Source organism: Lutzomyia longipalpis, chromosome 3 (genome assembly GCF_024334085.1).
Source record: "Lutzomyia longipalpis isolate SR_M1_2022 chromosome 3, ASM2433408v1".
Lineage (NCBI taxonomy): Eukaryota > Metazoa > Arthropoda > Insecta > Diptera > Psychodidae > Lutzomyia > Lutzomyia longipalpis.
In genome coordinates this window covers 25,195,398-25,207,263 of record NC_074709.1, presented here as the reverse complement: position 1 = coordinate 25,207,263, position 11,866 = coordinate 25,195,398, and the positions used below count along the sequence as shown (strand labels likewise).

Sequence of the window (11,866 nt, the reverse complement as noted above, 5' to 3'; positions counted from 1 at the left end):
CAATTAGTTGGTATACCACAATCGTGGCATACCAAGTATTGTAATCGTCGGAAAAACCGACCATCTCAGATCGGGCTCAAACTTGGTATGAGCACGTTTTAGACATCCCACATTACGAAAGTGGTGGTGGAAAAATTTTGATCCGGCCGGCCTCTGCGCCAAACTTTACCTTATAACTCGAGAACAGTAACAGATAGAGACTTCCGGTTTGAAGTTTTCTATAGAAATGTGGGTGTAAATTTTCATTTTTTCGCATTTTCAAAATCCAAGATGGCCGCCGTCCGCCATTTTGAACTACCGTTTACCACTTTCCTTATAGCTAGAGATCTGAAATTTTAGTATGTTGTAGAGCTCAGTGAGACGTTTTCATCAATAATTCATACTTGAAAATCGGTCAAGCGGTTTAGCAAATATGGCGGCCTAATGCAAAAAGTGTTTTTTCAATATATTTCAAGAACGGCTTGACCGATTTTGACCATCTTGGTATCAAATGAAAGGTATTGAAAAGCCCTACAACTGTCTAGAACATTTCAATTTTCAAAAACATCCGCAAGAGGCGCTAAAATCAAAAACAAAAATTGCCTAACTTTAAGGGGCAATATCTCCGAACATCTGTTATAGATTTCCTTTCAATTTTGATATGTTGTAGCCTGACTCAATATCTTTCATCAGTCCGAAAATGAAGAAATTCTATGTCGCCGTTTAGAAGATATAGCCATTTGAAAAATTCTTGAATTTGAAAAGTTCTAAGAGCCATATCTCTTGAACCGCTTGTCCGATTTGACTCAACTTAGTATCAAATTAAAGGTTTTGCAATTATCTACGTCTTTCTAGAACATCAGAAACCTCTAGAACCATTCCTTGAGGACAAAAAGTGCAAAAAACTGTTTTAGTAGAACATAAATCCGCCATTTTGTATTCTGGAGGTGACCTTGAAATGTATCAAAATATATGTCAGATTATAGCTTATTTCAATACCTTTCCAGAACTAGTCAAGAAATTTCTGTAGGTCTAATAGAACTTAAGATATAAGCATTTTAATCTGTCAAATTGCTAAATTTTACAAAAAATCGACTTTGCCTACTAATATTACACACAAATTAAATTACAACGCATAGACTGACCCATCCGCGTTGTGGTATACCAACTCTAATAACTGGACGCGTTATGATTGACTTTTCACTAAATTTTATGGGTGTGCGCACCCATTACGGGGCTCTATCGATGCTCCCAAGTATCGATTTATGTGCTGATTTTCATGCCGAAATCGAAAGTTAAAAATTCACATTGACAGCCTAATAAAAAAAACGATCATTAAATTTTTAAGGTGTTGCCTTTATAGTGCGATGAATTAGATTTAACACATTTGTGGTTAATTGTGTTTGATTTTATTGCATTATAATCGATTATTTGGGTAAAGAAAATTCAGAATAATTTTTTGAAAGAAAATCAATAGGATTTTGGGGAAGAAATAGGAGAAAATTGTGGTAGAGTTGAAATGTATTTTTTTTTAATTAAATTAAATTAATTTACAAACGTATATTTGACAAAGGAATCATTTTGAATGCTTAAAGAATGAGGGTATTTTCGTATTTAGTAGCATTATTCCATGAAAAGTTCTCTTTAGATGAAATTCAGTTTGTTGGAACGTCGCTGGAAAGCATCCTTTTCGCTTTAATGCAATTAAAAATGTACTGGTAAGCTGACAAAGCTTACTAGTACATTACCAGTATCAGGAGCTGTGTTTCTTCAGTGTACCAATTTTGTGAGAGCAAACTAGAACGCAAATTAAATTAAATACGCGCAAAGTCGGAAAACGTAGAAAAGTCATCTCCCAAGAAATTTTTAAAACGCCATATCTCAGGAACGGTTCCATAGATTTTCGATTTTGAGCTATCGTTGGAAAGGTCCTAATCTCAGCTATAACATATCAAAAATTGAAACAAATCGATATCGCCATTTTCGAAATATTCAAGTTTGAAATTTTCGAAATTTTTTCTTTTGACTTTAGCGCCTCTCGCGGTCATTTCTCAAAGTTGCAATGTTCTAGACATTTCTAGGGTTTTACGGACGGCCGGCTGGAAAAATATTATTTTTGGCGCATATGTTTTTTGTAATGTGGGGACCCTAATTCGTGCTCATACCAAGTTTGAGCCCTATCTGATGACTTTCGATTTTGCTCGGTAGGCTCGGTCGGTACATTGTGTTTGAAAGAAACACAGCTAAAATAAGAATCTTAACAGAAATATGTCCCAAATTAGTTGAATTTAAACTCAATAATAATTAAGGATTAAACTTAAGACTGAACTTCAATTTAAAAATTTATAGAAATAAACCTTTTTTGGCTCAGAAGTCAGAACAGACGTAGAATATTTAGTTAGAGAGTGTTTAGACACCCATCCACCCACCCTGGTTACATCTCTGCATTCCTCAAAACAAAACTCAGCAGCATAAATTCAACATTTCACCTTCATGTTGAGGAATTTATTGAGATTAACATCTTTTCTCATAAGTTTTGTATGTAATGGCAATAAAATGTCGGTGAGCACATTGTAGCTGAATTTTGCACAAATTGTTTATCGAAAGAACTTCCTCTAGTTTGAGGGCAAATGGGGAGCTTTTTCCTCCTTTGGCACATTTAGTGGCAAAGAGGGGTTGCATGTGGGGGCACAAAAAGTGATTCAGTTTAGTGAAGTGGAGGAGAAAACTTCACCCCCTAATTTCCTTTTAATCCACTTTTGTTGAGAGCTTTATTTGCTCAGCAGAGTCTGCCTGGTGGAATCATAAATAAAGTGGAAAATATTCCTGTTTAATGTGCCACCCCCACACGCCCCTCTCTTTGCTCTCTCTCTCACTGCTATGTATGTGAGGGTTAGACTTGGGAGAGTGCGGGTTTGAGCGGGGATGGTGGAACATTTATTATAATCAAATAACAATAATGTACTTAAATTTTATGATCGGGAATGTGGCGAAAAGTGGGGGCGGCAGCGAATGTGGAGCGCAATTTGGGGGCTTATTCTTTGGTGGAGGAAAAGGTTTTGATTTAACGATATGTCAGCAGCAGAAATTGGAGTTGCGTTCTATTTTCGCCATGAAATTCTCTCCCTCTCTCCTCTGCCCGTGCTATATACCTACATATAATATTAGATTGGATTAAATGGAGCAATATCCGGCTCCACTTCTTTCTCACTATAAATACCATAGTACACACATACCTATACATATAGCACCGGCATCCTTTTTCTCGGCACAATTCCACCCCTTCCCTCCCCCCAACATAATCATCCCCTTTTGGTGGAAATTTCGCACGATTTGACCCCGGAATTGAATTTGCGCGCAAAGAGCTCTTTTTTTTGTCTGCTCTCCGCAAAGGAATTGCGCTGAATTCTGCCAGATCTCATTTGCAGGTGGAATTCCGCTGCGAGGTACTCAATTGTGAATTAATTAACGTTTTAGTATTTCCACCATCGCGCTTTTTCCCTCTAATACCCCTACCCCGTGTGACTGCTGAAGACGATGGCTTTTCATCTCAAGGAGAGACATCAAAGGGAAATCCCCAGCACCACTCTGTTGCGTGTGGAGCAGCAAATCTGCGGGACACACCAATTAATTAAGTCAATTCAACGCGGATTTATTGCGCGGCATCGTGCACGTGAAGGCACATCATGAAGGAACTTCCACGCGTTTCTCGGAGATATTCAAATGATTGCTTTATTGCTCAACTTTGTGCTTTATGTCGGACTAAACGAGGGGAATATTAATGCATTTAGACGATTTAGACATGAGGAGGAAAATGGTGGAAAATTAGTCATTTGGGAGGATAAATGATAGACTAGACATGCTGGGAAGAATCGTTAAATGTGTACTGACTAATCGATTTGTCGGCCAGTTAATGGGTAATTTTGACGGGATTTTTATCTGAATGAAAATATTCAGATTATTCGGATGAATCGACAAAGAAATCAAGATACTCTCAGTAGACAAAGTTTCTTTATTTTTTATTCTTAAATTGGTAGAGACTGAGGAGCAAAGCCTAAAAGGCACTTAATTCTAGTCGAAGAAGTAAAATTTAATTTAGTTCTTTTTTGGATAAAATTTAGTACATTTTTAATCTTTGAAGTTTTAATCTTTCGGTATATACCCGGCTTCATAACCCTTATAATTCATTCTTAAAAAGTAAATTCAATAATTAAAAGTACTAAATTTTAGTCGAAAACTTACTAAATTCTAGCTAAAAAAAATAGTAAATTCTATCTGAGAAAGTTCTGAATTCTATAGGAAAAAGTACTAATTTTAAGCCGAAGAAAAATTTAAGACGAATAAGTACTAAATTTAATTCTAAAAAGTAGTAAAAAAAAGTAAATTCAATCCTGAAAAGTACTTAAAAAACACTAAATTCTAGCCGAAGTACTAAATTCAAGGCGAATAAGTACTAAATTCTAGACAAATAAGTACTTTTAAGCCTAAAAAGTACTAAGTTCAATCCTGAAGAGTACTTAAAAAAAACTTTAGCTGAAAATGAGAATATTCAGATCTTCAGAAATATTGTAATTATTCACTAATATTCGGCTTAATCGTCAAAACAGTCAAAATATTCAGCAGATAAATACTTCTTGACAATTTTGTTCTAATTCAAAGTCTTCAATCGTCTAAATTAATCAGATAAATTATACAAATTCGTATAAATCTAGAAATTTAAATTTCTTCAAAAAAATCTAATCGACAAATCGATTAGTCACATTAGCCAGTACACCTACCTTTAAACAATGGGGTCAATGGGGTCGATTCTGATAAAAAACTTTTTTTTTTCTTTTCTTTTCTAATAACTTAAAAGTTGTTGACATTTGATAAAATGCTAAAATCTTATAAGATTTTTCCAAGAATACCAAAATTCTCATAAATAACGATTTGTAAGAAAAGAAAAGAATAATTTCAGAATCTACCCCAATATTTTAGCCCAAGGAGATCATAAAAAAGAAGCAAAAGTGATTTCAGAGCCTTCCTACGTTCAATTTATTCAAAAAGAAAAAAAAACTAAAATTCGTGATTGTCTTGGGATCATTTTTCTTCCTTCGATGGACAATGCCAATTTCTCTTCAACTTGGCTAAAATATTCTGCGAATTTTTTTTTTCGGCTCCTGTAGCCACTGCATGAGAGCTTTCTCATTGTCACTTCCAATCGGGGGCCTCCCGGTGGGGGCTCCTGCAAATTCCGCATAAATTATTCATCGTGTCCGGGCAGGAGTCCATCGACAGGAGGCGATAAATGTATTAAAAGGGACGCCAAAGGGAGCGGGATGCGAAGACGGCGGATGACACGACGGAAAGAGGGTGGAAAAAAAAACGAGGACCGGGGGTGTTTGATGATGGTCCCAGGGAGTCGCCCAGAGGGTGAGATGTGTGCGAGTGCATTTGACAGCTCTATCGCCTGAATAATCGTTTACTTTTTGCCCCTAAGAACACCACACATCCACCCACACATCCCTCGGCGAATGGTGCTCTCTGAAGCCAACAATCTACCCCCCTGGCCACCATTGTGTCCTCATCCTCTCTTCCCTTTTTAGATTTCACAGAGAGCGACAATTTGCCACCCCCTCGTCGACATATGCTCAGCAACCCTCCCCCCCTAAGCACACACATGAGAGATTTGAGTACTGGTGCGGGCTAAATCGGCGAGGATTTATTTGTGAGTAGCGCACAAAACCCCAAAAATTCCATCAAGTTTAATTTGAATTCTCTCGAGAAGAATTGTGGACAAAAAAAATTGGGAAAATTTCACCAAACAATCTGCGTTTTTGTGCTCAAACTCTCTGTGGTCTGTGCTGCTCTATGCGTTCTGTTTGGGGAAATTCTTGCGCAGATTGTGTGACCATCAATGTACATAGTTAAAATTTCCGAGACTTTGCCCTGACTTTGCTTAAAGGTTCATCAACAACAATTTTATTGCTGATCTCACGTGGAATTTTTTCTTATTGGTAATCTCTTGGGAAACATCATCCGGTTAATTTTATTGATTTACAATTTATTTGTTCATTGGATCTTTTACACGAGTTTAGGCAAAATTTGATTAGAATCTGTGTTTGTTAGTATTCGTATTAATTTTAGACAGAAGCTCTGGGAATTATAATTACGTCAAGATGATTTTTTATGATAGAAATTAACGAACTTTTCAAGATTAAATTAATCAAAGGGGGGTGGGAGGTTATCTGGACGAAAATTTGTGTATCTTCGGAAATATTCGCCAAGGAATTTCAGATACAAGTATATGCCAAAAAATGTTAAATTCAAGCATAAAAACACTTAAATCAACCCAAAATGTAGTAAATTCTAGCCAAAAAAAAGAATAATTTCAAGCCAATATATATTCGTTTTTAGTCTTAAAACTACAGATTGAAGAACAAAGTAAAAAAAATCATTAAAGCCTAAAAAAAGGACTAAATTCATAACGAAAAGTAGTAAATTAATGATTGGGAAGAGCGTGGCTTAAAAGGTCACTTAAGGGTTTGGAAAAAGCTTAAAATATCATAAAATGAAATAAAGGAAATGAATTGCTCATTTCTTTAGAACAATTTTCCCTCTTCAACTCTTTCTTAGGACATTTTGTTTTATCTAGCAAAGAAATATGATATTTGGAGCTTTTTCCTAAATATTAAGTGACTTTTTTTGCCCCGCTATCCCCTAAACAGTAGTAAATTCAACACTAAATAAGACTAAATTTGAATCAAAAATTCTTAAATACGTTTTTGGATCTTATTTTCGGTTTTGCGTTGTTCGGTTTTAAGCAAGAGATGTTCATGCGAAGTCAAATTCGCTTGAAAAACCAAAATAATCGCCAGATAAACACCCCTTGAAATTAGTAGAATTGATAATGTAACAAATTGCCCCAGTTTTCTCTATTACACTGCCACGCTTCTTTGTTGTTATCGTGTCACAATATTGCATTGTAAAACACCATGACACGCGACTATTAAATGTTTTATTTTTCTTACTTACAAACTGTTTAGTTTATAATCTTATTTCGCTTAAATTGTTTCTTAAAGCTTTGACTTTAAATCATCAGGAAGTAAAGTATAAGACGTTCTTGCGATCTTAAAGATTTTCTTTGGGCAGGAAATAAGACAAAGAAAAACAAAATGTTTTATATAATTTTATCAAAAAGTTGCATTTTCGAATATCTAACTAATAATTTACATTTACATTCATTTTCTTAAACTACTACAGCTTACAAATTAATTGCATATTTATAATTTAAAGTTTATTCATTTTTTTCTTTATAGAAGACACGCAATCACAGCATAATGATATTCTCACGTGATAGTTCGATGTTTTTTTTTTAAATAAGATTTTCATATTAATTTTGAATTTTTTCTCTTATCGATTTGTGTGTCAGAAGGAAATAAAAAAAAATTTCCACCAAAAGCTTGCAAAACTTATTTTTCTTAACGTGCAAAAGAGGAATTTTTCATGCATTTTCGCAATGAGTTTTCTTTTAAACTTAAATAAAGAATCACCATCATCGAGTTGAACTTGCTTTTTTCTTATTTTTCTTTTAAACTACAAAAAAATAATTTAAAGCTAAACATTTTGCATTAAGATGCAAAAACTTTTTACCCCATGAGTACAAAAAAATCACTTAATTCTACAATTTTCTTGTTTTTCTTTTTTTTTAAATTTTAAATAACACTAAATTATATTATGGAACTAAAATAAAATATATTTCATTAGGCTAGAGACTAATGAGCGTATTGTCTTTTCACATAAAAAAAATATAAAGTTTTTTAAACTAGCACTGGTTTTAAAGTTTCTTTTATTTTTTTAAAGAATAATTTAATCCCAAATATTTAATTTAAAACTTTTAGTGAGAATTTCTGATATTTTTCTTTCCAAAAAAATATCTTGAACATCAGAGTTGAAACATTTTATTCTAATTTCTTTTCAATAGACTATATATAAATTGATAAAATTCAAATGTTTCCCTGAACACTTGATGAAGACGTTTTAATTAATATTAAGTCCAATATATCTCTTTTCATCGTTTTGCTGATGGCTTATGATTTTTTTAAAACAATTTAATGAAATTTTTTAAAAATAATTTTTGAACAGTTTCTTATCAATTTAGTTATTTTTTGAACTAAAAAATATTTTAATTTAAAAGAAATTTTTGTATTTTATGTTTTGATTTTCCAATAAGTTACTAAATAAAAAAAAACATTTGAATTTTTAATATTTTGGTACGAATAATTAGGTTAGGCATTGGTAAAAAAAATTAATTAAAAAAAAATTTTTTCTTTCATAAAAATTGAACCTGAAAGGAAAAATGATTTTTTGTCCAAAATAGTTTTTTAAAACGTTTCATTCATTTTTTTCAAATTAATCTCATTTTCTTTTTTCATTTTGAATAAAAAAAATTTTTATGCACAATTTTATTGATCAACTATAAAAGGCCTTAGTTATTGTAAAATATATATTTTTGTATTTCTTTTTTTACTTTTTATTTTCTAATATTAAGCACCAATTAGATTCAGCTCCTTTGAAATTTTCCTTAAAACCTATGAAATATGTATATTTTTTTTTAATATCTTTCAGTCATTAATATAAAGGTATTTTTCGACTTTTTTTTTATTTAAAAAATTTACAAACTCTGCACCCAAAAAGATTCAATTTTCAAAAAAAAAAAAAAATTAAAAAATTAAATTTAGAATATTCTCAAAGGATTAAATGGTCCTTTAAATTTTTTTCTGATAAAAATTTTGCATAAAATTGATAACATACAATGTATATTTTTTTATTAAGTCAATTTCATTAAAAAATTATCAAAATCACTTGTATATAAAATTCAACATCTTTGACTAGTTTCGATGTAAATCAAAATGATTTTTAATAATTAATATAATGCAAAACACTACTCAATTGATCGAAGTTTTTTTGTTTTGATTTTTTCTGTGGAAAAGTTTTTCATCTTGGATCTATTTTATTACTGCGTCATCAACTCTGGAATTGAGAGTTTTCGTTTTGAAGCGTCCGTCAATTTTTTTTTTGTGATCTTCTGATCGATTTTTTTAATGATCAATGAGCGGTGAGAATGTCCCGTAAGAGCTAGACAGTTGGGAGAGTATCGAAGACATTGCTAACTTAGGAGGTTCTTCGCTAAACGACTAAAGATCGCGATCGGCCATGATCACGTTGGTGAGGAATCCGGAGAATCGGCGTCATTCACAACCTTGAGGAGGGTGTAGCTGTCGCGATTCTTCAGCCGTAGCTGCTGCTGGGCAATGTAGCTGTTGCCACGACGCAGCGATCGACGTCCCATTTCGAGGATCTCCACCGCAGGATCAGCCACGAAGTTCTTGTAGGCGCGCACGAAGACGAACACGAGCGAAAAGGCGCCACCTACAATGAGGCTGTATGAGAGGATTGGAATGGCGGTTGGACCAAAAACCGTTGCAACGTAGATCCACCTTCGAATTGGTGGAGTCAGCTCGCTTATCCCCTACAAAAGACAAACACAAAATTTTAAAGATCAACTTGAGAGACTTCAATGCAATTGTAGACGGCGAAACTCACCTCCTCGAGCCACATAATTGGGAAGACGAAATCTCTGAAGTTCTTAACCGATTGAATGTGAATTGACTTTTCCACCTTCAAATTCAACTGTACACGAATTTTTCCTTCCAATGGAACGCCCAATTTCTGCAACAAATAGTTAATAAATTGTTTTATTTGATGCAATACTTAAAAGTCACGCAGAGGAAGAATTTAGTCCAATTTATTAAATATTACTGTTAGAAACTAGACTAATATTGAGAAATTAGCGGCGTTTAGCTTTTATTTTATTCATTTTCCTTCATTTTTGTTTCTTAATTGCGTTGCATTTTCTATTTAAAATGGACAAAATTGAAATATTTTGCATTGAACTTCATTCAAGAAAAAGCTCCATTTGCAATGTAAATAATTGAGGTTAGTTTGATGAGGATCTTACGCCATTATTAAATTGAGAACAGTGAGATTGGTCATTTTTTATTTATTTAATGATTGATTTAAAATTTAAATAATAATGTAAGAATTTTGTAGTTTTATAGAAATTAAGTTCCTCAAAGGATTTTGACTCCTTCCTTTGAGAATTTTTGAACAGTCTTTTATGGAAGATAAGCTAGGTTCCTTAGAATAAAGCAAGATAAACTTAACCTCAAAGTTTCTAAATTTAAATATCGTTAAAAAACAATCGAAGATTATGGTTTTAGAAGGCAAAAAAGAAAATGAATTCTCTATAAGATTAAAGAATAAGATTGAGAACACTCACAGGTTGAATTTTGAAGTAACTCCCATGGAGTTCTTTATCGGGACTAAGTCCATCAACGCTGTCCAGGAGCGTTGGATCGGACTCCATGAAGTGAGGGTGTGAAATATAAACTGGAGCACCTGTAAAAGCCCAAAAATCTTCATTCAAACAAACTGTTCTCAAAAGAATAACCATCCAATAAATTCCTCACCATATTGGCATGGACTGATATTCTGAAGACCTCGCGTTGCAGCGTAGTCTTCGGTGTCGAAACAACTGTTGTTGCTATTGCTCTTGGCGTCTCCGTAAACATCATCTGGCATCGTGTACAGATCAGCATCCAATCCTGCAATACAATATGGTGGAATATTGAGAAATATGCTTTGGATTTGTGTGGCAAATATTGATTTGTGCTTCATTGGATGCCTCAAGTTCAGCTCTTTAGCAGTGGATGTGTGCTTCCTCGCGCTCGCACCCAGTTTACCCAAGAGATTTCCCGCATGAGAGGTAATTTTTCCAATCACCTGTGTGTGTGTTAATGAATTCATATGATGCGCAAATATTTGGTTAATTTTGCACTGTGCACCGGGTGGGAGGCGCACAACTTGGAAAATCAACATGGTGATTTTGAAGTGATAATAGAGCCGAGTGACATGACATATTATTCCATCCCAGCTTGTCCACATTGCTGGCTATGTATGCACAAGAGCTGTATGTATATGAGCTTTACATTTTTTTTCTTGTGTATTCTTCATTAGAAATTCGAAGGTCACGATGGGCGAAGGTTTGAGCTGTGCTCTGTGCAAAGCATTTGTTCAGCTAAATGGAGTGCAAAACATGGTGGATGAAACGGTTAAAATGCCACCTTCCACGGTCAAGATTGCAAAGCTTTCGCAAAGGAAAGTCAAATATTTCGATAAGTCTATATAAATTTCAAAATGCAAGATCATTTTGAATCAATAAATTGTAAGGACGCTGACATGGCTGACATTTTAAATGGCGTCGAGCAAAAGGAGGTTATGGGAACTGTTCTTAATGAACGCCCTGCCTTTTTTGCGGTGGGACTGTTCTCATATTTTTAATATAAATCGTGATTAATTAATCAATTTTATTCAAATTTAACATTTCCCCAACAATAATTACGAGAAATTAATAATTTTGACAGATTCAAATAACCTAACCTCACAAAAGATTTGTTTACAACCCCGTACAATCCTACTCTTATTCAAGGATAGGGAAATTGAGAAAATATTAATAAAAAAAATATCAAGACACAATAATAATGAGAGAAAAAAAACCCAAATTAACCTCTAACCTCAAAATAATTCTTTCATAATTTATTATTAAATTTTTATTACCTTCTAGAACAGTTAAAGCTTGGTTGCGGGGTTAAAGCTCGTGAGTTCTATGCACTCCACAATAACTTTTAAATCGTTAATGCAAATTAATTCAGCCGATATTGGCGCCATTAAAGCTTGTAAGATATTATTAGTGCAAAATAAAACGGTTCTTGACTTTGAATGTTTTTCAATTAATTTTCTCTTGTTATTTAGTGTTTTCTTGCACTTTGGCATTTTCATTCTTTAA

At 33.5% G+C, this 11,866-nt stretch overlaps 2 protein-coding genes across 3 annotated transcripts in view; one reads left to right on the top strand and one right to left on the bottom strand.

Annotated features, from left to right (window-relative positions):
- The window catches only part of LOC129792945 (beta-1,3-galactosyltransferase 5), a 1,144,668-nt gene that overhangs the window by 283,835 nt on the left and 848,967 nt on the right, over window positions 1–11,866 (top strand). The window lies entirely within an intron of this gene.
- LOC129792925 (lysosome membrane protein 2) overlaps window positions 7,137–11,866 on the bottom strand; it is a 46,314-nt gene continuing 41,584 nt past the window's right edge. For both annotated transcript variants that reach the window (XM_055832343.1, XM_055832344.1), the window contains exons 8-11: window positions 10,491–10,625; window positions 10,301–10,419; window positions 9,565–9,690; window positions 7,137–9,490 (exon numbers count right to left, since the gene is read on the bottom strand). In XM_055832343.1, coding sequence (XP_055688318.1) covers window positions 9,179–9,490; window positions 9,565–9,690; window positions 10,301–10,419; window positions 10,491–10,625 — 692 coding nt within the window. In that variant the 3' untranslated portion in view covers window positions 7,137–9,178. The remainder of the gene's footprint in view (window positions 9,491–9,564; window positions 9,691–10,300; window positions 10,420–10,490; window positions 10,626–11,866) is intronic.